Genomic DNA, 26,717 nt, shown 5'->3' with positions numbered 1-26,717 from the left:
ATGTGGAATTCTCTCATGTAGAGATTAAACCCACGTCGTTTGAACTTTGGCCGAGGTCATTATTTACTTTTAATGATGTTTACATACGAATCAAAAAGAAGATAATTGGTTTTGGTTCGTCCTTTCTGCATATCTCATGGGATTGTGAGTTGGAGAGACGATCGTGATGGCTGGGAGGGGGTTGGCATTCTCTCAAGCAGGGATTCAACCCATGTCCTCATAAAAGGTCTTTGTCCGAGGTCATTATTTTTAACTGTGTTTTCATTCGTCAGGTTGTGATTGTGCGGTACCCGTGTGGTACCCGCAGCCGTACGTGCGGTACCCGGGAAAATAACGTTTTGCGGGAGTCCAAACCTTAAAATGCTGGAGACCATTGATGAAATTGGAAAAACAATATAGCCTATTTTACTCCAGGGGGTCCCAGGATTATCCACCCAAAATATCGTTGCGATCGGTTCAGCCGTTTTTGCGGTACCTTCGAACGGACGAACAGTCGGACATTTGATGAATTATAGGCAGAATAGACACACTTGTTGCGAGCCTTTCGTCGTGAAAGAAAATTACCCTCATTCAGGTTAGTTTTCCTTGATGAGAAATCAAACTGATTGAGTCTTCTAACTGCCTCCCTTCAAGCTTCATTGTACCAGGGTTGAGGGAATGGAAAGTCACAGATGGGATGGGATGGGATAAACTGGTGCATGAGAGAAGTGGACTTTTGTGAAAGTATTCCAATGCAGTATCAATATTTGGTGTCTTGTAGATGGTGGTCCAAACCTTTTGTGAGAGGGTAGATTGAAGTCCCTGCAAATAGACCTGTGCAGAGAGCCATATCACATGGCAGATCCAAAAAATAATAGTGACCTGTCATCCTGCATCGTTGATGTTGCTGTCTTACAATAGCCAGAGAGATATGGGCCTTGACAAGGTGATCAGAAGAGCCAATGGGGGCAGGAGAAGAACAAGAGAGACTTTAAGGAAAGGTTGTCATTATGAGGTGCAGGTGGGAGGGGAAGTACCAGTAGGAGAAATAATTTTTGGGAAGTTTACAGATTGCACAACGACTTTAATGTATAAGCCACTCATCAGAGCAAGTGTCGACTCTGGATGTGATAAGGGTTAATCCCTGAAACGTCAACGTGATATTGCTTCACACAGCGGTTGGCAAACCGTCAACTTTCAGTACTGTGCTCAAGGGCAGGTATGCTACCTCTTCACCATCCTGGTGGATTATCAGTTAAATTGGTTGGATCATCCATGTTACAGTGAAAGGTGAGGAATATCTCTGCTGCAGGAAATGAGAGCTCGTCATCAGAGAGAGTGTGTGAGTGAGAGTTTGTGTTTGTGTTCCCGTGTGTGTGCATGACCACGTGGGCACAAAGCGTTTGGATGGGCCGCCAATGATTTATGATGGGAAACCTATGCTGTATGGTTTTGGAGCCTTTATTGCATACACGTGCCTCAGTGATATACATTATCAACCCAATGTCCTCTGTCCCATTTCCCTCTCTCTTGACCCTTTCCTTCCTGGACTCCCTTCCTTACTCCCCACCCTTTTTCCTCATACGGACACTCCTTCATTCACTTTTTCCCAAGGGTATATTTCCAGGATTAGAAAATGTGTCCAGCTTGGTCTCATTTAAAATCCACTCTGGTTGAATTGTCCGACCTCTGAGCCTTTGCTCTCAGTTAAAATTTAGAGTTGGTTAATTAAAGGTGAGACCTTTGCTGAAGTTCCATGGCTGGTGAGAGGGGTGCCAACACCTCATTTTTCATCATTTCAATTTGCAATATCTTTATTATTTCAATGAAAATTACATTATGGATGCAAACTAAATATACAATAAAAAGGAAGTATAAGTAAGTTGAGAGAAGACTTGTGTTTGAGCCTTAAGGAACACCAAGAGATAAAACATAAGTTTGGAATGAATGCTTAAAATCAGGCTGAAAATGAACTAGAATGGCACTCAGTAGAATGCATACCTTTGCCAGGATGAACAGTTTAACTTCAACCCCTCACTCTCGGTACCCATTTTTCTGTCGAACCCAACTGCTCCTGGACTCTGTGTGAATGTATTTTTGCATTTTTGTCCCCCGTCGCACTGTGTTTGTCCCCCGTCGCTCACAAGTCGTCGAAAGGGCGACTATGGTTTTCCCCTCTGTCCATGTGTGCGGGCGAACGTGCGTGCGTGCATCCGTGCGTGCGTGCGTAAGCGAAGGACCGAATTCTAATTTGGTGTGTGGGTGCAACCCACGTCAAAATCCAAGATGGCTGCCGCCATGTATGTCTGACGCCATGTATGTCTGAAAATTGTGAGCGGAATATCTTTAAAAATAAGCGCTGTACCAACTTCTAATTTGGTGTGTGGGTGTATCTCGGCATAAGGAAGAACCCTATTGAAAATTGGGTCGCCACGTCAAAATCCAAGATGGCCGCCACCATATATATTTCTGAAACTTGTGAGCGGAATATCTTGAAAAATAAGCGAAGTACCAACTTCTTATCTGGTGTGTGGGTGTATCGCGGCAAAAGGAAGAACGCTATTGAAAATTGGGTCGCCACGTCAAAATCGAAGATGGCCGCCACCATATATATGTCTGAACCTTGTGAGCGAAATATCTTGGAAAATAAACGAACTACTAACTTCTAATCTGGTGTGTGGGTGTATCTCGGCATAAGGAAGAAGACTATTGAAAATTGGGTCGCCACGTCAAAATCCAAGATGGCCGCCACCATATACTGTATATATGTCTGAACCTTGTGAGCGAAATATCTTGAAAAATAAACGAACTACTAACTTCTAATCTGTTGTGTGGGTGTATCTATGCATAAGGGAGAACGCTATTGAAAATTGGGTCACCACGTCAAAATCCAAGATGGCCGCCTTGAGTCTTCCACTTTGTCAACTCACATCACTTCAACGACAGGGGACCTAGGCGTAACGCTTGTTGCACCTGAGAAGGTGGGGTTGTTTCTTACAACCCTTGACTCTGACTCGACTACTGGACTGGATGCCATCAGCCCACGTGTCCTAAAACCTGCTCTTCCTCTCTCTGCCCTTTTCACCCTGTCATTTGTGTTAGGTCATCTTCACCTGCTTGGAAATCTTCCAACATCACTGCACTACATAAACTAGGATGGCACTCGGAATAGCGCATACATCCGTCTGGCTGAACTGTTTGTTTTGTAACCCACTGATAGGCCGGATCTGATCTGGACATGAACCAAAATCTTATCAGCCTGTCATTGTCACCTACCCAACTCACCTACCTAGTTTTGTCATAATCAATCCACAACTGTTTGAGATATTATGCTATTTTTCGTTTTTAGCCCTCTCTCAATGGTAAAGAAACACTTTTTAAAATATCATATGTAGATCCGGATTCAGATCTTCACCAACATCGAATCAATTCGTCCTTATCACACACCCAACCTGTCCACCAAGTTTTGTCCGAATCCGATCACAAATTTGAGATATTCTGCTCACAGTCAGACAGACGAGTATTTGTGAAATGATTCTAAAAATATAATAAAAGACAAACGGGTGTAAACATAACCTGCGGTCACCCTCGATGGCAGAGGTCATTATTGTTGGTTCCATTAACATGTCAACTTTTCCATAAACAGGTCTCCAATGCTAAAATTGCTTTGGCTGCTTTGGCTCCAGTTTTGTTGTTGTTGTTGTTGTTGTTGTTGTTGTTGTTGTTCAACAGTATTGACAGTGCAGACTTTTTTTTTATCAGGAACAGTTTGGATTCAATAAGGATTGAAATGTCGGTGATGATCAGAAAAAGGACATTGTCCGATGAAACCATGACTTTTGTGTATAAAGAATAGTTGGGAAGTCTACGTAGAAGTACCACTCTGCAGTAAACTATAAAACACCAAATACAGCTTTGTATAGTTTCAAAGTTCCCTCAACGATAATCTGAGTCATACATTTTGTCATTTCTCTTGTGGGGACATGCAGGTCTTTTTGTGGTCCTTTCAACAGTGAGTATAGTAGTTGCCGCAATCCATGCATCTTCCATTCTGCACAGCAGCTTGCTGGAGAATATCCTCCGGCTACCGCAAACCTTCTTTGAAACTACACCCATTGGGCGCATCGTCAACCGTTTCTCCATGGTAGCGTTGAAAGTGCCCTGTATTGAGCGACGTTTTATTTTTGCTGTAACATGACAATTATTTTCCTACAATGTAACAATCGCTATATTGGTTCACGAGTTATCAAGTGACCACGATATTCGTCGTGTGTGTGTGTGTGTGTGTGTGTCCACAGCATAACTACCCGATATCATCCTATCTTGATGAAACTTGGGTGGGAGGTTGATATCATGATCTAGTTGTGTCCTGCCGAGAGTGGGCGTATTGCGCCCATTGTGGGCGGAGCCACGCCCGAAAAAGATGTCTTTTTAGGGGGTAATCGAGTTCAAGCTACATGTTCTCCGAGGGGTTTGGTGGAATCTGACAGGGGTTTGAATATTTGGTCAGGCCAATGTCATGTGTCTATCCCCACGGAGCTCGATGTTTCATTTTTTTTTTTTTTTTTTTTCCCCTTTCTTTCTTTATTTATTCCATTTCATTTTTCAACCGAATTTTCGGTATTGTGCAGCCAACTAACCTCATAACTGATTATACATTATTTTCTATCTCATTTCAAGGTCAGTAACCTTCATTTTGACATTTCCAGGCCTGGCCTGTCCGGGCCTGTTTTGGTTATAGTCCGTCCTTTGTCATTGAATACCGCTCGCTCGTGAACCATCGTCGTCTCCTGACTTGTCATATGTCAAACCCCTTATATGGTTCTGTTTGCTGATAGGTTGACTCTCTGTGCAGGATATGGACACAATTGATCAGGTCATCCCCGTCGCCCTGCGCTCCTGGCTCAGCTGTGCATTTGGAGTGCTCTCCACCATCATAGCTATCACCATTGCCACACCAATATTTCTTGCTGTTGCAGTTCCCATTGCAATCTTCTACTTCTTTGTACAGGTCTTTGCAATCTTCTACTTCTTTGTGCAGGCCTTTGCAATCTTCTACTTCTTTGTGCAGGTCTTTGCAATCTTCTACTTCTTTGTGCAGGTCTTTGCAATCTTCTACTTCTTTGTACAGGTCTTTGCAATCTTCTACTTCTTTGTGCAGGTCTTTACAATCTTCTACTTCTTTGTACAGGTTTTGCAATCTTCTACTTCTTTGTGCCAGTCTTTGCAATCTTCTACTTCTTTGTACAGGTCTTTGCAATCTTCTACTTCTTTGTACAGGTCTTTGCAATCTTCTACTTCATTGTACAGGTCTTTGCAATCTTCTACTTCTTTGTACAGGTCTTTGCAATCTTCTACTTCTTTGTACAGGTCTTTGAATGCCATCGATCTGTGGCCTGTCTGTTTGGTTATTTTCTATTTTTGTTTTTATTTTCAAGATGGGCATAAATATTAACATAACTTGTTATCTCTGACCTTCCTCAGCGCTTTTATGTGGCGACATCACGGCAGTTGCGACGGTTGGACTCGGTAACCCGCTCTCCCATTTACTCCCACCTTGGAGAGACCCTCTCGGGGCTGCCTGTAATCCGGGCGTACGGACATGCAGACAGGTTCTTGGAGCACAACCGCAAGATTGTTGACACCAACCTGCTCAGCGTCTACCTGTGGATTGTTGCCAACAGGTGCGACTGATCATCACTAACGATGTATCTGATATTTATATTGCTTGGTACAACTGCTTCCTGCAGTGTCTGGATGCAAAGCAACGCTATCCATTAAAGCATGATGGACCAATCAAACAATTGCATGTTCATGGCACAGCCAACTCAAAATACTATAGAACCACCTTTCATGGCCATTTTTCCCCGCAGAGCAGGGGTTGGCCTTTTTTGGGCACCGTGGTCCCCTTTTTTGAAGCAATGTTTTATGGCCGGATGCACTTCCTACCACCATCCCTGTTGGTCGCCTCTTGCGACACGCACGGAATTACCAGTGAATTGGAACTCGATTTGCCGACCTCGGAAGGATGACAGGCTGAGTCAACCCCCTGGTGTTAATTCAGCGATCGACTGGGATTCAAACCCAGGATCCTAAGATCTCAAGCCGGCACCCTAACTGCTAAGCCAATACCAACTCAAAATACTATCCGGGGCTTAATTGAAGTCAATGTTTTTGACGGGGTTTTTTTTTTTAACACAAACCTAGAGACCAGCTCGTAGTTGCTCAAAGCTCGGATAGGTGTTATCCTGTGGATGAATTACTTATTTACTGGCAGATAAAATTTATCCACGAGATAATTTTCATTGCTCAAAGCCTAGATAACTTTATCTGCTGGATAATTGGTGAATTTCCGGAAACTTTATCTGAGTCTCTGGTCCAAGTAACGCCTTATCTGTGGTTACTAAGGTATATGTAGGTTTGTCAAATTAAAAAAGGCATGCAAGGCATTGTTGCAATCGCCAACTATGCCTTCCTTCCTCTTCTCATCATTTGTTGCGGTTTTAGAAAATGTACTCCTGATGACCGTTACATACTGTCGCGTCCTTAGCCGATGAACACCAGCCTTTGACGAATAGCCAGAACGGTCATTAATTTTGTGGTGCGTAGCCGAAATTGGCGGTTGGTCCATCGCACGCGGGTTGAAGGAAACAAGCACTTACCTGAACAGAATCACACGGGTTTAATCCGAAACCCACAATGAACAGGCACAACACGGCACGACAAATAAAATGCAAACAATAATGATTTAATGAAAATAGAAATCAAGGAAATGAAAGTGTCGGAATAAAAATTGAAGTAAAGACTAAAATTCTACTTTGAGTTATCTCCACTCGGTCACAAATACGACACACAGGGGAAAGATAAAGAAATAAAATGTTTTCCTTTTAATCGGCTGGCACTCTGCTTTGGTCCAAAATGGCTTTTAGGAGCTTGGTTGTTGTTGCAGCCGGTGTAGCCACTTGCGCAGGAAGCGCTCCAGAAATGGCGCCGGCACTGCGCGTCAAATGCCCAGGCGTGAAGCAAGTGATCAAGACAGCCCTCTTTCGCTCTCCACTCTGTCCGAAGCACCAAGAGACTCACAAACCGCCGCCAAGACCTCCTCCTCATGATCGAAATTGCCAAAGTTCCACCAGCTCCAAACAAAGCTCTCCTCACCAGCCCTCACAACAATGGCTGAACCTCCTCCTCCAGCACAAAAACCCAAGAGAGAAAGACTCTTCTTCCAACGGTCCTTCTCCCTTTAATTTTCTCGCTCTGATGTCGCACTGGCCAATTGTCGAGCCCCATTGAATCACCCCATATTCTTGCTCGACCAGTGACGAACTTCGGGGCGTGGCCTGCCGGCTTTGCTTGGCATGAGCATCATTAAGGCGTGGCTTACTTGCCAATCGGCAATGTTCGGGTATTGTCGGCATACGTGGAGGTCCAATGGAAGCCCTGCATGGCCGGCTTTGTTATAGTTGTAAAAACGAAGGGAAAAATCACTGAGGGCAATCACATACTGTGGGAAAACTAATCTTAATCCCTATCTAGTTAAGATTCAAGATTCAATTCAAGAGTCTTTATTATTACATGTCCCATACAAATATAAGGCAATAAAATTCTTAAATATTGGCTCCTCGACTTTGCAGTAACAATAAATAAAATAACAATATAAAATAAGAAATAGCAACAATAATAATATATAATAAGAATAAAAAGTAAGTAGCAGCTCTAATTATAATAATAAGTAGCAGTTTTTCATTAATAAAGTGATAACAGCAGCAATAACATAAGAATAATAATAGTAAGTAGAGAATAATAATGGTAAATAGCAGCAACAATAATAATAAGTAGCAGCAATAATAAAGTGATGAACAGTGATAAAGTGATAACAGCGGCAGTAATAGAAATATAAGTAGTGTGTAGCAGTCAAACAGGCAACAGGTCACCGGCAATCAGTGTTCATTGTTCATGAGCCTGGTTGCCTGAAGAAAAAAAACTGTCTCTTAGCCTGTTAGTTTGGGCCTTGAGGCTGCGATACCGCTTGCCAGACAGCAGCAGCTGAAACAGTCCGTGGTTGGGGTGGTTGGGGTCTTTAATAATCTTTACGGGCTTTTCTGACACACTGTCTATTGTATATATCCTCGATGGAGCTAAGCTCACATCCACTGATGTGCTGGGCTGAATGTACGACCCACCTCAGCGCTTTGCAGTTGAGGGCAGTGCAGTCCCCATACCAGGCAGTGATGCACCCAGTCAGGATGCTCTCTATTGTGCCTCTGTAGAAGGCCCGTAGGATATTCGGCCCCTTGCCGAACTTCTTTAGCCGTCTGAGGTGGAAGAGGCTTTGCTAAGCCTTTTTCACCACTAGAATCGTGTGCTCGTTCCAAGTGAGGTCCTCTGTGATGTGGACGCCGAGGAACTTGAAGCTGCTGGCTCTCTCAACAGCAGACCCGTTTATGGCGATGAGGTCCAGCCTCTCTCCTCTCTTCCTGAAGTCCACGATCAGCTCCTTTGTTTTCTCGACGTTGAGAGAGAGGTTGTTTTCCTGGCACCACTGTGTCAGGTTGTTGACCTCTCTCCTGTAGGCCGTCTCGTCCCTGTCGATGATCAGGCCTATCACTGTTGTCGTCGGCGAACCTATTCACTGAGTTGGAGCTGTGCGTGGCCACGCAGTCGTGGGTGTACAGGGAGTAGAGGATGGCAAGACATCTTCATCCCTCGTGTGAAGATGCATAAATAATCTTGAACTCCTGTTGCCCTACTTATATACATCAACATGTCTCATACGTGTCCATGAGCCATGCTATTACTATACAGTCCTATCTTTACTATGGTATTCCATCATCTACCCCCACAAACGTAACAATACTCTCGTCGTCTGACACAACATATCCCGTTTGGTAAAGTTTGCCTTCCTGTTTCTAGGTAGACTGTCTTCTGCCACCATGATTGTTTTGCCAGCAGTCGGCAGCAATGCTTTGTGGGAAACCATGTACCTATCAAAAGTTTATCCAGGCTTTAGCCTGCAGATAGCTATCCTACCATTATCCACCCTTTGAACAACCATCGTTTATCCTTCGGTTTGTTAACCCTCGGATAAGAATTTTATCCACAGGATAGCTCTTATCCAGTGATTACATAATCCGAGTTTTGATCAACTGGGGCCAGGAGGCAATTCCCTGATGACCTAGAACTGAGAAAGTGTGATCACCATGCAGTGCATAGGAAAAGGAGGCAATTCCAAGCATCTATATTATAATAGCTGTAGATGATTCTGTCTGTCTGTCTGTTGGGCGTCTGTACGGGGTGTGGCTTACTCGGTTTGCAGAGTAGCTCCACCCATTCTGGGAGAGGCTTCATATAATTATAAACAAATATCCACCATTTTATTAACTCGCATAGCTTTGAGGCCTGTTTTGTAGGCCCGTGGTGTCTTGCTCTCTCTCCCAGTTTTATTTCAAATCAAATTCGATTTATCATTTCATTTTTCACAGTCGCTAACATAGTTTTAGACTCGGTTGAAAAAAAACGGGAAGAAAATCCCATGAAAGTTGCCGTTTATAGAACGAAATGAATTCTCAAAAGCCTGTAACTTCAAGGCCATTGAGTCTCTCTCACGCCTTTATCTCCAATCTAACTCACCATGATTTCATTTTTATCGATGGTTTTGGACTCGGTGTGAAAATGCAGAGATATATATTTAAAAATACACCATATCACCGCCCAACCGCCAACAACCGCCCAATATGTATCATACACCGCCCAACATGTATCATACGCCGCCCAACATGACAGACGGCAACATGTCGACATTATCGCTTTTTCTTTAAACCGAGTGAACCGAGCCGAACCGAATAAACCGAGTGAATTCACCATTTACTTTTTTTTTTTTTTTTTTTTTGTATACTCAATCGAGGCTCGTGAAAGAGCTAACATTTATTTCACAAACAAATCAACAAGACAAACAAAACATACAAAAAGAGGGAGCGGAAGACAAGATGGGGAGAGGAGGGGAAGCACACAAACACAACACCTGAGAGCAGGGAGAAGCGCGGGAGGGAGAGGGCCTGGGGCGAGGAGGCGTGGGAAGGGGGGGGGGGGGGGAGATGTATAAAACACAAGGAGACCAAGGACCTCCAGGACAGAAGTTGGTATTTCAAAAAAGTGTAGGATTTGGGGTGAAATTAGCGGGGGTAGAAAAGATCAAGGTTTTGGATGGGGGAAGATAAGAGATGGTGGCGAACAGCTATTTTAAAGACCTGGAGGGTGGAGTGGGATTGAAGAGAGTGAGGGAGTTTGTTCGGGAGGCGGGAGAAAAGAGGAATGAAGGAGTGAAGGTGAGCAGAAAGTCTTGATTTTGGCAGTTTAACCATAAGAGGGTTGCAGGCAGATCTTGTGTGACCTGTAGGAATATTTGGGGGACAGAGCCCAGAGAGAGCTGGGGGAGCAAGGCCAGAGAGGAGTCGGTAGAAGACGGAAAGACCACCAACCTGTCTGCGGTGAGTGAGTGAAAGGCCCTTGGAGTTAGCTTCATCGCGGGAGATTCCAATGATTCTGAACGCTTTGGTTTCAACAGCGTGAAGACGAGCTAGGTGTGAGGCAGGTGCACCAGCCCAGAGGGGAGAGCAGTATTCCATTGAGCTGCGGATAAAAGCCTTGTATGTGGTGAGGAGCTCAGGTGTGCCAAGGAAGGACTTCGCACGACGGAGGATGCCCAGTCGGCGACTGGCTTTGGAGGCCATATTTGAAATGTGGTTTTCCCAGGAAAGATCATGGCAGATAGTGAGACCCAAAAGCTTGAGTGACAGAACTTCTTGGAGAGGATTATTCAGAAAGTGGATGGGAGGGTTGTCCAGTCGGTCTTTTTGGAGAGACATCGTAAGAGTGTGAGATTTGTCAGGATTGAAAGACATGTTCCACTTGTTTGCCCAGTCTGTGATTTTGTCCAGGTCTGCAGAGAGTGAGGAGGCTGCAGACTGCCAATCTGAGGGATGAGGAATGGAGCGACAGAGAGTAGAGTCGTCAGCAAAGAGATAGAGAGGATTTTCAAGAGAGTCAGAGCCCTCTAACCAGTAGTACAAATTTAACCCATTATGATCCATATTTACATCCACCACCGAAGGTGGATGGAGGTTATGTTTTCACCATTGTCTGTTTGTATGTCTGTTTGTGAACAAGATAACTCCAAAAATTTGTGGACGGATTCGAACAAAATTTGGCAGAGAGCTTGGGTGTGCGATAAGGACGAAATGATTAGATTTTGGTGAAGATCCGGATTCAGATCTGGATCTGAGAATTATTCAAATGACTCTTCACCATTGAGTGATGGGGCTAAAACCGACACATAGCACGATATCTCAAAACGTTATGGACAGATTTGTACGAAACTTGGTGGACAGGTTGGGTGCGTGAAAAGGACGAATCGATTCGATTTTGGTGAAGATCTGAATGTGGATTCGGAAACGAGAATTATTGAATTTTTAAGTGATTCTTCACAATTGAGAGCTCGGGTGAAAAGCGATATAGAACATGATAGGGCAAAGTGGAGCATTAAGCTCCAGGGGGCATTAGGCTCCACTACATTGTAAATCTTGAAGGTAAATATGCATTTACAATGTCGTGGAGCCTAATGCCCCCTGGAGCTTAATGCCCCCCTTTGCCCTATATAAAAAAGTTATGGACGAGTTTTGACTAAACTTGATGAATGAGTTGGATAGGTGACGAGAACAAACCGATTAGATTTTGCTTCAGGTCTGAATCCAGGTCCGGCCTATCAGTGGTTGATGACAGTCGTCACAAAACGACATATATTTCTTCGTTTTTATTTCATTCAACATTATTAGCCGGAAGTAAAATATGGTTCAGGAAATTACCGAGAGATATTGCTTCGTTTCTTTATTTATTAGATATTGCGCATACACTTTAAATAGGTTTATTTGAAATCTTTAATTTTCACAATGTAATATATTTGTCATTTGATGATGACGAGACACTTCCTCTTGACTCGTGACAATTCATGCATTGCGTGGAAACTTCCATTTCCAAAATGAATGACACAGTCGATGAAGAACGACTCGGTGTCAGCAACGCGGGAAAATGCAGAGATATATTTTTTAAAATACACCATATCACCGCCCACCGCCCAACCGCCAACAACCGCCCAATATGTATCATACACCGCCCAACAACCGCCCAATATGTATCATACACTGCCCAACATGTATCATACACCGCCCAACATGACAGACGGCAACATGTCGACGTTATCGCTTTTTCTTTAAACCGAGTGAACCGAGCCAAACCGAGTGAATTCACCGTTTACTTTTGATGACAGTCGTCACAAAACGACATATATTTCTTCGTTTTTATTTCATTCAACATTATTAGCCAGAAGTAAAATATGGTTCAGGAAATCTTCTTCGAATATTCCGCCACCATATGACCGCCCAACACCGCCCAACAGCCAACAAGTATCATACACCGCCCAACATGACAGTCAGCAACATGTCGACATTATCGCTTTTTCTTTAAACCGAGTGAACCGAGCCGAACCGAATACACCGAGTGAATTCACCGAGCGAATTTCATCCAATGCCACTGAGTTTCATGAAACCGAGAGATATTTCTTCGTTTTTATTTTATTAGTTACCAGCAGAAGTACCCAGTGTTGCCGGGCGGGGGAGGGGGGAAGGGCACGTACACTTTAAACATGTATATACATGTGGGATGTGGGATATATACATGTGGGACGTGTGTGTGTGTGTCTGTGTGTGTGTGCGTGCGTGCGCGCGTGCATATGTGTGTGTGTGTGTGTATATATGTGTGTGTATGTGTATGTAGGCTAACCCCTGCTCTCGCAGGGAAAATGGCCTTCAAATGCATGTTGTTGTTGTATGTGTATATATATGTCTGTGTGTGTGTGTCTGTACGTGTGTGTGTGTGTGTGTGTGTGTGTGTGTGTGTGTGTGTAGATGTATATATGTGTATACATATTTGCGTGTGTGTGCGTGTGTGTCGATGTACGTGTGTGTGGGTGTACGTGTGTGTGTATATGTAAACATGGGCCGGTGTGTGTGTAAAGTGTGAGGAGGTATTGGAGAGGAAAATGCAGAGATATATATTTTTAAATCGCGCCATGATGATAAACGAAAATACACCGCCTAAAATAACAGTCGACATATATTTAAAATTCGTCGCACACATCCATGTTGTTGGGAATGACATATATGACATATATGACATATATATATGACACATATGAATGACATATATGGGAATGACATATAATTCACCGAAACGTTGAAGCAACCGCATAATATTATGGTGATGTTTAACTCTGAGTGAGAATAGTTCTAAATTTTAAAAACTTTCTTCTGATATTTGTGATTTCTTTCAAACAAACTGTATTTCCCATCTACACGGGCATGTATTCCTATTAACGTTATGTAAAGTACATAAATTGTGTGGATTACATCATTTGTGGATGTGATCAATTGCCAGTAACCATTTTATATAACTGAATGTGCAGATGCAGCATCTAACTCAATATGTCGAAATGTCACACACATCCATGCCCGTGGGATTCCCACGGGTGACCCCGCAAGTCTATATAATAATACCGTAAGGACTCGACTTTGTTATCCCTTTACGCCGCACCCAGTGACCCGATGCCCACGGCACTAATGGATTTACGATCTACGAACCGCGCTCTTTGTTTATCATGTACAGCCATACTCGAAAAATCTGAATTCGCTGACGTTGGGGCCCAAAAGCATCCGATTAACTGCCGATACGACGCCATCTTACGATGCCATCGTATTGGCGTCTGCTGGGCGAAGGCGAAGCGAGCCGTCTGCTGATTGGACAGTCGAGTGGTGTGAACATGGGTGGTGTGAACCAAATTGTCCTTTTATTCCCTTGAACATTTTAAATTAGGATACATAAGGAAACGTCTTTATCATCATTTTAATAAAGTTAAATGGAGTGACGTTGCGATACTCGGGGTGCGTTGCATAAATCCTCGTAACTCAGAGAGGTGTAGCGGGTGGCGAGACGTAAGGAAGCTTAAAGATAACGAGCTGAAAACAGACGAACGATATGTCAATCTCTTTCTACACCGAACGGAAATAAAAGTATGAGAGCGGGAAGGCATGGCCTGAGCACTTCGAACAGAGAGGACTGATTGGACTTAACTTAAAGAGAAAAAATTGGAGCATAATGGAAAAAGAAGATCCCATGAGCCCTCCCCGATGCCATCCATAATGGTACACTCTATCCATACACCACATCCTCCCTTCCGTGGATGTTCCACGGGTTTCACGTCTTTATCGTCATTTTAATAAAGTTAAATGGAGTGACGTTGCGATACTCGGGGTGCGTTGCATAAATCCTCGTAACTCAGAGAGGTGTAGCAGGTGGCGAGACGTAAGGAAGCTTAAAGAAAACGAGCTGAAAACAGACGAACGATATGTCAATCTCTTTCTACACCGAACGGAAATAAAAGTATGAGAGCGGGAAGGCATGGCCTGAGCACTTCGAGCAGAGAGGACTGATTGGACTTAACTTAAAGAGAAAAAATTGGAGCTTAACGGAAGAAGAAGATCCCATGAGCGCTCCCCTATGTCATCCATAATGGTACACTCTATCCATACACCACATCCTCCCTTCCGTGGATGTTCCACGGGTTTCGGCTAGTCTATATAATAATAGCGTAAGGACTCGACTTTGTTATCCCTTTTACGCCGCACCCAGTGACCCGATGCCCACGGCACGAAGGGATTTACGATCTACGAACCGCGCTCTTTGTTTATCACGTACAGCCATACTCGAAAAATCTGAATTAGTCGACTTTGGGGCCCAAAAGCATCCGATTACCTGCCGATACGACGCCATCGTATTGGCGTCTGCTGGGTGAAGGCGAAGCAAGCCGTCCGCTGATTGGACAGGCGAAGGCGAAAGCAAGCCGTCCACTGAGTGGACAATCCAGAGCATGCATTTGTGCCGGTGTCGTCGATTGCGTTGTACGCTAACCTCATCAGGTGGGTTTACCATAATTTCTTCCATATACTGTGATTACAACGAAGTGAAACCGATCAGCAGCCCATCAGTATCATATAAAGCAATAAATACCAAGGCATCAGCTTCTGAAAGCTTAAAACAAAGTGTACTTCGCCGACGAAACTGACGAAAAGTAGGCGTAGGCGTAGGCCTAGGCCCCTACCTATCCAGTTGTGTTTCCATTGTGGCCATGATCTCAACAAATGGCGTAGGCCATGTGGCGTAGGGTAGGTCATGATCAGCCCCCCCCCCCCCTTTCGTTTCTTTTACATGTACCTGGGGCTTCCTGTTTCGATGACATTAAAACTGTTGGTGGTGTCATGGCATCTTCATTCAAGGATGCCTATTTTATGCGTCACCTTTTGTCAGACGATGATGAATGGGACAGTGCACTAACACAGGCTTCTTCATTCCGAATGCCTTGTGAATTGAGGTCCCTCTTTGCCACAATATGCATCCATTGTCAGCCACAAGATCCAGTGACACTTTGGCTAAAGCACAGAGAATCGCTCATTGAGGACTTTCGTCGTTCCAGTGATTTACAAGTGGCTGAATTGCGTGGTCTGCAACACGTTCAAGCAATATTGCTCGATGCTGGTCTTACTTGTGCTGCTTTAGGTTTTCCAAATCTCCCAGACGAAGCTGAATTAGACTACGAATCTGGTTCCTTTCCACATGCTGAAATGGCAAAAGCTCAGATACCCCTTCTGAAAACTGAACAGAAGGTGCTATTCGATGCTGTGTGTGCTGCAGTGGTGGAGGTTCAGAGTAAATCACCACGACCTCGCTGTTATTTTCTCGATGGTCCTGGCGGTAGTGGCAAAACTATGCTTTACAATACGTTGATTTCATTTCTCCGTGGTCAGAATCTCAGAGTTGCTTCAAGTGCATGGACAGGCATTGCCGCCACACTGCTCAACGGTGGTCGGACTGTTCACAATCTGTTCAAGCTTCCAGTCCCTATCATTGATACGTCTACCTGCAATATAGACCCAAACTCTGCCCATGCTGAATTGCTTCGATCAGTCACCATGTTTATTGTTGATGAAACATCAATGGTCCCCTGACATGCTTTCAATGCCATCGATATAGCACTGAGAGATATAACTGCTACAGACGTTCCCTTGGGTGGAAAAAAATTTCTTCTTGGTGGTGACTTCAGACAGGTACTTCCAGTTGTCCCGAGAAAGCCGCGTGCAGTCATTGTCAAAAACTGTCTGAAACGTTCTCATCTTTGGCACCATTGTACTGTTGTAAAACTGTGGAAAAACATGCGAGCCAACGAGGACCAACAAGATTTCGCTAAGTGGCTGATTGAACTTGGCAATGGTCAACTTCACAAGCCTTTGCCCGACACTCACCCGGAATGTATCGTACTTCCCTCCAAATTTAACATTGTAAAGGGAAATATAATTGACTATGTTTTCGATGATGTATCAGAAGCAAATCTTGCTCAAACGGTTATTCTGAGCCCCACCAACGAACATACTCTGAAGCTAAATGATGAGGTCTTGGACAGAATTCCTGGTCCAAAGACAGTCTACTACAGCACTGATTGCGCCATTTCTGATGACAATGAAGAGGCTCAGAGCTATCCAATTGAGTTTCTCAACAGCATAACACCTTCGGGGATGCCGCCCCACCGTCTAAGCCTCAAACCAGGGACTATTATAATGCTTCTCAGGAATCTCGATATTCGTCAAGGTCTTTGCAATGGCACTAGACGTCGCCTTCACCACCTTCATTCTCACGTACTTAATGCAGAAATACTAACAGGTGCCCACCAGGGACAACGAGCTCTTATACCCCGTATCAGACTCGCCCCATCTGATGCCAGTTTACCCTTCGTTCTACAGCGAACTCAGTTTCCTGTTCGCCTGGCATATTCAATGACCATAAATAAAGCCCAGAGCCAACCCCACCAGGGACAACGAGCTCTTATACCCCGTATCAGACTGGCCCCATCTGATGCCAGTTTACCCTTCGTTCTACAGCGAACTCGGTTTCCTGTTCGCCTGGCATATTCAATGACCATAAATAAAGCCCAGGGCCAAACATTCCGTAAACTGGGTATCTATTTGCCTGCTCCTGTCTTCTCCCACGGCCAGTTATATGTGGCATGTTCAAGAGCACGGTCGTTCAAAGATGTGTATATCAAGGTTGATAATACGAGTACGCAAGGAGTCGTCAGAGGCTTGACTATTACCCCAAACATTGTTTATCCAGAAGTTTTAAAATAATTTCAACCTCTGATACTGCGTTCATTGTATTATATTCCTCCTGCTCTGCCTTGACATTGACGCTTACCAATGCGCCAGTATGGGGCTAATTCCAGTCGATTTACTAAGCCGTTCATTTTTTTTTAAGTCTATGGTTCTACTGCTGTTCCTTTCCAGTGACACATACCACTGCGCCAGTGTGGCCAGAGTGGTGCTATGCCGATTCCTATTACGAATCCATTCATTTTTCAAAAGTATATCATAGCGTTGTCATTTAAGTAGATTGCAATAAATACGTTGTTCATATACGCACTCTTCATTCTCATCTTTCTTCCTAACTCTTACTCGGACAAGCAAATCCCCTATGCCATCCATAATGGTACACTCTATCCATACACCACATCCTCCCTTCCATGGATGTTCCATGGGTTTTGGCTAGTTCCAAGTAATAGAGGAAACAAACAAAAGTTTAATATGTGATTATTACGGGAATATTGTAGGAATAATGGAAAAAAGGAAAAGGTGAGAAGTGAAGAAGCAAGTATACAAAGCTTTTTGTCGTGTTGCTATTGTCCACCTTGAATGGTCACTGTACCAATGGAATTGAGCCTGACAATGATGAGTCTTCGTCGGAAGGAGAACGCATGTCGTGGGGTTAATAAGCACCTGGTCGAACTCGGACAGTGTACAAAAGATTTATTAATTATAAAAATAATACATGCATGTGAGATGCTGAAGTGGCGTGTAGGACAGTAACACTAGCCACCAGACAAAGCCCCCCTCACAGAGAAACAAAACAGTGTGTTCCCTGCCAAATCACACAAGATGCCCAACCGCACACGCAAGCTTGTTCATGATCTCAACAACTAACACATATTACTCGAAGGTCACCTTGCCCACCCTAGATTTAGAATGCACATGTTTACCGCAACTTCAATCTTTGAGTAGAAATCTCAAACCATCTCAAAATGTCTTGTCGGGGAGGAGGGGGGGGGGGGGGAGGGAGGGGATGGTCTTGTCCACCAGCTCACAATTCCGCACTCCAACCTCTATCACTCTAACTCGATAACATCAAATACTAACATGACCATGCATGAGAATCCCACAACATGTGTGAATCAAACCGCAGGCAGCCGCAATCTCCCCTGCAGGCACACCTGTCTAGACATTATCAGACTGTCCACAAAGTCACATTCATAATATTTTCACACCTTATGCACACTATGTGAACTGAATCACTTTACGCAAACATCAATACCACTCCAACCTCTCCCCACTTGGCATGATTTCCGCTCTCACATCCTGCCCCGACTGAACCAACCAACAGGAGACAGAGTGTTATGGAACAGGTTTTGGGTCTCTCTTGAACAGCTGGTGGTCTTTTGAGGGACTCGTCTTGATCATAAATCACTCAGCAAGTCGCTCCAGCCCACGAGAGTACTCAAGCTCAATTTCTCCTTCCTAAAAAATCGTGCCACAGAATTCGTGGTTTTGCAGCTTTGTCCCCCTCCGTGTCCCTGCTCCCGCCTTTCTGTACGCGTCCTCTTTGAAATCCGTGTTCCATCAACATAACTCCGTTGCCGGCTGCACGAACACAGCCGGACAGACAGACAGGGGCGAAATCATAACCACAATTAAACCACAATTACCTGCATTCCATTTTCTGCATAGGTGTTACAATTCTGACATTTCCCCTGTCACCTTCTGACATTGAAAGCGATCCAACACAATGACGTCATCCCCCTTCAAAAACTCAGCGCATGCGCACTCAGCACACATCAATGGTACATGTGACGAATCTCAACCCAGAGCATTCACAGGTCTAGAACCCAAAGTCTGGGTGTCACCATTTTAACCTCCTTCACACACCTTATGCACCCCACAATAAACTGTCATCCCAATGTTTCACAGGCAGGGCGACCCAACAATGTGTGATCCATCCCTCAGATAGACGTTAAATAGGCATCCCGTCTGCCAGCACTCGCCCCGCCGGTGTCCCTCACAAAGAGTAGGCGAGCTATCGCCGGCACCCTTGGCACAAATTGTAAATTCTGTCCTAACACGCAGGGGGCACTGCATCAGCGGCACAGCCGCACCCTTATAAAGTACCTTGGTATGTACGTTCCTGCAGTCCATCTATGTATTACATATGCTCGCCAGTGAACGACGGCTCCGAGGGAGACTGGCCCTTCACGTCTCTCCGATTTGCCACGTTCCTATTTTTGTATTCAACACGAAGCCAAAGCTGATCGCACCTTTATTTGACAAGTCCAGCAATCGCTGCATACAGTGCGTATGAGATCAATTCAAAACATAACTCGATGCCCGGGTTCAGGGCAAGTGATCGCTCCACTTCCGGTCCGAATACACAGCAATTAAATGCGCATTCCTTTCTTTTGTGATTCCCTGCTGGCTCGTGGCTCATTGCCAAGGGAACCAGACTGTCCACTCCGATCGCCTGCTGATCCGTGCGAGGGAGGAAGGTAGGGCCATAAACACCTCCCACCCGAGGGCTGCTCGCGACAATAATACTGTATTCAATACAATAATACGACAATGAATGAATGAATGATCGTTTTAAGGCCATTTTCCCTGCCTGAGTGGTGGTTAGCCTTGCGGGGCCCATGACAATCATGGTTCCCTGTTTGAGGCAATGTTTTTATGGCCGGATGCCCTTCCTGACACCAACCCTTGGTCACGCTCTTACGGTGCGCAGGGATACGGTGTACCTATTCTGAATCCGGGTACACACCGTGATCATTCATCCCAGCAAGCTGGGACTCAATTTCCCGACTTCGGAAGGATGACAGGCTGAGGCAACCCCCCTGGCATTAATTCAGCGATCGACCGAGATTCGAACCCAGGATCCTAGGATCCCAAGCCGGCACCCTAACCGCTAAGCCAACACCAGGCCTCCACAATTAATACCACAATATGACAATAATAGACAATAATATCCGATTGCTAATACTGTATTCACGAATCCATACATTAAGCTCACATTCATTAGAGAACGAGCTGGGTTCGGCTAACTTTGGTAGCCAGACACTCAACTTCACACGAATCATCCGAATCAATGTGTCGTACCTTGTTCCCAGATGTGGAGAGGCCTCCTTGGACTTCATGCTTCGTGGGGACTTCATGGGGAGGGATCTCATCTGTGTAGCACACGTCTCAGGAACATCATGTTTCCAAAATATCCAAAACCTACCTCACATTTCATTTGAGTGCCCGATCTGACTGAATCCCCTGTCCTACCTACCTATCATCTTCTCAACGGAGAAATTTCTCAGCCCACCAGCCGAATCGCTTCCAGTGTACCTTAGATTTGGTGATCATTTTTCTTCTCCTTTCACCAGATGTTCCTTGTTCATTCCCCATCTTACTGGCATTCTTCCCTTACTCCGCAACCCGTTAGGTTAAAGGAGGCTCCCCTTATCCGGCTTCCTCCACTGACGGATGCACGGCAATACCCGTAGAATGTTGCCGTCGTTCAGGTCCTCAAGGCAGAGTGCAGCGAGCGTCCGAGTGTACCGGTTCTACCTGTCCCTTTAAGAGACATTCGCAACACATCCAACTGTGACATTCCTGCCAGACCTCCCACACGTGCGAGTGTCCAGACTTTCTTTCAAGGCTGTCTCTTTGAAACACTCATAGTGTGTCCGAGTGTCCAGGAAGCCTGGAAACACTCAGGTGCTCAGGCCCCAAGCCACTTGTATCTTACCTCCTTATTTTAAACAAATAAATCTCTGCACCCTATCCGTTCCCCTTTAACTTTCATTTGAATCTGCGCCAGAGATAAAGCCAAGACAGGATCCTTCACTCAATTGCGGCAGAAGTTACCATTCTACCGAAAAAGTTCTCACCATTTGGTGGGCGCCCGGAAAACTTGCTGCCATCGAGAAACAACCCAGTCCCTCTCCCCTCCGGGCTAGATCCCATCCTCGTCGCCATCTGTTGTGGGTTTAATAAGCACCTGGTCGAACTCGGACAGTGTACAAGAGATTTATTAATTATAAAAATAATACATGCATGGGAGATGCTGAAGTGGCAGGTAGGACAGTTTTTTTGTTTGCCCTCCAATTTTTTGTTTATTTAAAGTCTGATGATTATGTTGGTATGATTGTACTTGCTGCCCTGCCTTCTAGCAAGCATTGAAATTGGTTTAAAATACCTTTAGTCAGTGCAGTATACTTTTTATTCTACCAGGTGAGTGCCAGGGGTATTGACCCTGTTTAATTGGAAAAAATCTACTTTGGATTATTCAACTTTTTTATTTTTTATAATTGCACTTTAACCCCCAACCTCAAGCCCACCTTCCAAATTTCCAGCTTTTCCTTCCTGAGAGTTTGCTTCTGGAGCCATTTTGTACACCCAATGCATCCTCCCTCAACCCCATTCCTCCCCACCCCATTGTTTGACCAAGTCTCCCCCTATTTTGTCCTTGAACCCTGTTGTTGGTGTTGTTGGTCCCCCCCCCCCCCCCTCCTTTCTCTCCCTTTCCTCCTACTTCTCTCTCTACTGTTCCTTTTGTCCTGTTACGTCTTGATCCGTTTAGTGTTCTATGTATACCTCTTCCACGAGCCTCAACTCTGTATACAAAATACCTGGCACCTATATTCTTCAAAAATAAATCTGTTGGATTATTTCAAATTTTCAAGTGGAGATGGTATTTCTCCCTGGAGCACAAATATCATATGTTGTATATTCCAAACTCTCACAAATGCATGATAACAGATATACAAGTACATCCGGCCAAATTATAACCTTTCCATGATCGGTAATGGTTGTCTTGGGGTTCCCTCCCCACTGATCCCAACCAATCAACATTCTGCTTTTTGTATATTTTAAGAAACCTTCCTTGATCATCCCTTAAGTGTTTCTTTAGTAATTGATACAACCCAATCACCATCATTTGATGTCATTGCATGTTGTTTTTCTATGCAGATGGCTGGCAATTCGGCTGGAGCTGGTGGGCACGCTGTTTGTGTTCTTTGCAATGCTCTTTGCTGTGCTGTCCCGTCAGAGCTTGATGGGTGGTATCGTCGGTCTTTCCATCTCTTATGCTCTCAATGTGCGTTTGTACATGTTTATGCCTCAGTTACCGAAGTCGCCAGAGGCATTATGTTTTCAGGTTGTCCGTTTGACTGTCCGTCCATGATAGGTTTTCGTTACCACGATAACTTGAGAAGGCTGCGGGGATCTTTGTCAAACTTAGTGCAGGTATGTATGAGGAGGTAAAGATGACAATGATGACATGGAAAGATGAAGAATGACAGAGATCTGTAATCTGGTGGTGAAAGAAGGCCGCATTCCAGTGGATTGGGAACTGAGTACCCTCGTCCCTCTATACAAGGGGAAAGGTGACCCTCTGGAGTGTGGCTCGGACCGAGCGATAAAGTTATTGGAGCATGGAATGAAGTTATTGGAAAGGGTGTTGGAGAGGAGGATAAAGAAGAAAGTGAAGATTGACGAAATGCAGTTTGGATTTATGCCAGGAAGAGGAACGACAGACGCGCTTTTCATTGTGAGGCAGTTGCAGGAGAAGTACATGGAGAAGAGGAAGAAGTTGTTTTTTGGGGTTTGTTGATCTGGAGAAAGCATTCGATAGGGTTCCACGCAAAGTATTGACATGGCCATTGAGGAAGTTAGGAGTGGAGGAATGGTTGATCAGAGTAGTGATGGCAATGTACAAAAGAGCGTGCACAGCTGTAAGGACGAAGGACGGGAACAGTGGTGAGTTTGAGGTGAAGGTGGGAGTGCATCAGGGGTCGGTACTAAGTCCACTACTATTTGTAGCTGTGATGGAGGTGCTGGCTCAGAACGTAAAGGAGGGTTTACCGTGGGAGTTGTTGTATGCAGATGATCTGGTGTTGATTGCGGAAAGTATGGATGGACTGAAGGAAAAGATGAACAAGTGGAAGGAATGTATGGAGACAAAAGGTCTGAAGGTGAATATCGGAAAGACGAAGGTGATGGCAAGTGGTAAAGCATGTGGTGAGGTGGAAAGAACTGGGAAGTGGCCCTGTGCTGTGTGTAGGAAGGGTGTCGGAGTGAATTCCATTCAATGTACAATGTGTGCTGAGTGGGTTCACCAAAAAGGTAGCGGTCTGAGAGGGTTATTAACCAGTGTGGCAGCTACATTCAAATGTAAGGTGTGCACAGAGGGAGCTGCAGATGGAGGAAATGCTGAGATGGATCTTGGAGACGGCGTGAAGCTGGAAGGTGTGAAAACATTTTGATACCTCGGAGACATGCTGAATGGGGAAGGTGGATCAGACTCGGCAACCGTTGCTAGAGTGAGATGTGCATGGAAGAAGTTTCGGGAACTGAGTGGCGTGCTGATGATGAGGGGAGTGTCGTTGAAGCTGAAGGGAAAGGTGTATGCTGCATGTGTGATAACTGATAAGTGTTATGATTTATGGGAGCGAGACATGGGTAATGAACATAGAGCAGCAACGAAGGTTGGAAAGGGTGGAAATGTGAATGGTTCGACGGATGTGCGGAGTATCGTTGAGAGAGAGGAAGACAAATGATGAATTGCGAAAGATGATGGGAAAAGAGCCTGTGATTGATGCTGTGAAGAGGAACAGGTTGAGATGGTTTGGTCATGTGTTGAGGAAGGATGAAAGTGACTGGTTGAGAAGAGTGATGGAAATGAATGTAGAAGGAAGTAGAGGACGGGGAAGACCGAGAAAGACTTGGCTAAAGATGGTCGAAGAAGAAATGCAGGCAAGGGGGTTAACAAGGAGAGATGCAGAAAGTAGGGCAAAATGGAGAAGATTGTCATGGGGACCGCAAGGCTAACCCCCGCTCGAGTCGGGAAAATGGCCTTTAAAATGCATGTTGTTGTTGTTGTACCGAAGTCGCCAGAGGCATTATTTTTTCAGGTTGTCCGTTTGACTGTCCGTCCATGATAGGTTTTCGTTACCACGATAACTTGAGAAGGCTGAGGGGATCTTAGTCAAACTTAGTGCAGGTATGTATGAGGAGGTAAAGATGAACTGATTAGATTTTGTGGTCATGAGGTCAGAGGTCATGTTAGGTAAAAATCCTGTAACCGTGATAACTTGTGAACCAGTGAAGGGATTCTGACCAAATTTGGTACACTTATGTAGAGTGATGTAAAGATGAACTGATTAGATTTTGGGGTCAAGAGGTCAAAGGTCAAAGTCTCTAATATGTCTATAACTTGAGAATGGCTAAAGTGATCTAATTCAAACTTGGTACAGGTATGTATGATGTAAAGATTAACTGATTAGGATTTTCGGGGCAAAGGTCAAAGGTCAAGGGTCAAAGTCCGTAATAAGTCTATAACTTGAGAACAGCTGAAGTGATCCAATTCAAACTTGGTACAAGTATTATAATGATGTAATAATGTGGGCGGAGGCATATCGGTCGATGTCCTGACGTCGAAGAGTACCGTTCTTGTTACCTCCACCACCAAAGGTGGATGGAGGTTAGGCCGAGAAAAATATATTTCCGGTCTCTGGTCAGCGCGCGCATCAATTTTGGCCTTGCGCGTCAACAATTTTTTTTTTTTTCAAATTTCCAATGGTGCCGACAACAGTGCGCGCTGTCTATATAATATAGAGCACATCATAAATTATATAGCACATTAAACATAAACAATGCCGCGCCACCTCAAGTATTCGCGTATACTTGAGGCGGCGCCAAGATGAGATAATTGCCATTAAGTGAGCCGTGACGTCACGTTCTCGCCGAAAACGCGATTTCGAGAGTGAGGAGCCATATAATGTATGCATGTTGCCAGGCCGGCGCGCTATCTCGCGAAATACGGGTCTGTAAGGTCGCCATTGGTATCGACGTTCGCGCACGGTTCTCCCCTACAAAACTACGTTTAGTTTGTCCAAATCCAACCAGCGGTTCCAAAGATATGAGTAGTTTTGTGTGCCGTGACGTCATGAATCCAATCGGCTGGATATTGTCATTTATTGAAACGAAGACGTTCTTTGTCGGGTTTGTGTGAAGCAACCAGAAGGCCTAGAGAGCTGCAGGCTACACGATGACGTTTACAGCGTCAAAATCGATTCAGCGATTCGGCAGATAAATGACTAAATGTAATCCATTTACGCTATGATGTCATCACGTGATTCTGAAATGCGTGTCCTGCGTAAATACGGATCCATTTTTTTGAAAATAAACATCGTCTCGCGGTTCGTCCAGGATATCTCTACAACTACAACCACAAGGCCCCAACCACAAGGTCTTAAAATTTGTGCATTTATTCACACTACACGAAGACCTTTACGGCGTCGAAATCCGACCGGTGGTTCGGGATATAAATGAAGAAATGTGATCCATTTACGTTATGACGTCACCACGTGCCTCGTGTCATCCCGTACGCGAACAGCTTTCCAGCGGGTGTAGTCATTTGCGCATGCGTGGTTCTTTCAGCGTTGAAGTCATTCAGACCACTTGCACATGCGCAGTGTTGACGCGATCGACGCATTGGAATGTTTGACGGTACGGCGAGGCAAATTCAAGAACGAAATGGCAGTCTACCATATGCTTGAAGAACTCAATGATTTTCAGAATAAATACATTTTAAAATAACTTAAGCTTGTGTTCATTATTTACAAAAAGGCCTACCAGTCGCATTGCCTGTCTTAAATTTCTCTCTGGACGGCACCATGGCAGATGAGGAGGACCGCCAGGTATGAGGACACAAAAAACACCTTTATATGTGCAATCCATGCTTTTAAAAAAACCAAAAAAAAAACCATCGCCACATCAATTCTGGAACTTTGGTCTGGCCAGAGACCAGCAATATATATTTTTTGGCCTAATGTTTTCACCCCTGGCTGTCTGTTTGTTTGTCTCTGTCCGGTTGTGAACAGGATATCTCAAAAAGTTGTTGACGGATTCGGATGAAATTTGGCAGAGAGGTTGCATGTCTGACAAGGACAAATAGATTCGATTTTGGTGAAGATCTGAATATGGATCCGGCTACAATAATTATTTAATTTTTAAGTGATTCTTCACCATTGAGAGATCGGGTGAAAAGCGATATATAACATGATATTTTAAAAAGTGAGGTATGAGTTATGAATAAACTTGGTGAACGAGTTGGGTAGGTGACAAGAACAAGCCAATTAGATTTTGATTCATGTCCGAATCCAGATCCGGCCGATCAGTGGGATACAAAACATAAACTGTTCACCAGGCGGAGGTATGCTCTCTACTGAGTGCCGTTCTAGTTATTGCTTATAATCATACAGGGGAAAGTAATAATCACATTACCGTCTAAGTTGGTGTATTTTAACTTTCTACCTTACAGATCTGCCAGCACGTACGTAAGTGATTTCCTATGAATGTCAATGTACTTGATGCGACACATTCACTCAGACTACACTTATCTCTATATATAAAGGAGGAGTGTCTGTGTGTCTGTCTGGATGTCCGCTTATGACTCAAGAACTACACATCGGAGAAAAGTTTTAGACACAGATT

The 26,717-nt window shown here is 44.5% G+C and overlaps 1 protein-coding gene across 1 annotated transcript in view; it reads left to right on the top strand.

Annotated features, from left to right (window-relative positions):
- Positions 1-26,717, top strand: part of LOC137438237 (ATP-binding cassette sub-family C member 2-like) — a 94,549-nt gene that overhangs the window by 60,416 nt on the left and 7,416 nt on the right. The window contains exons 19-22 of the mRNA XM_078766242.1: positions 3,969-4,123; positions 4,835-4,990; positions 5,464-5,663; positions 22,191-22,317. Coding sequence (XP_078622368.1) covers positions 3,969-4,123; positions 4,835-4,990; positions 5,464-5,663; positions 22,191-22,317 — 638 coding nt within the window. The remainder of the gene's footprint in view (positions 1-3,968; positions 4,124-4,834; positions 4,991-5,463; positions 5,664-22,190; positions 22,318-26,717) is intronic.

This window comes from Myxine glutinosa, chromosome 12 (assembly GCF_964187855.1).
Source record: "Myxine glutinosa chromosome 12, kmMyxGlut1.1, whole genome shotgun sequence".
In the NCBI taxonomy this organism is placed as follows: Eukaryota; Metazoa; Chordata; class Myxini; order Myxiniformes; family Myxinidae; genus Myxine; species Myxine glutinosa.
This window is presented reverse-complemented; position numbering and strand designations above follow the sequence as displayed.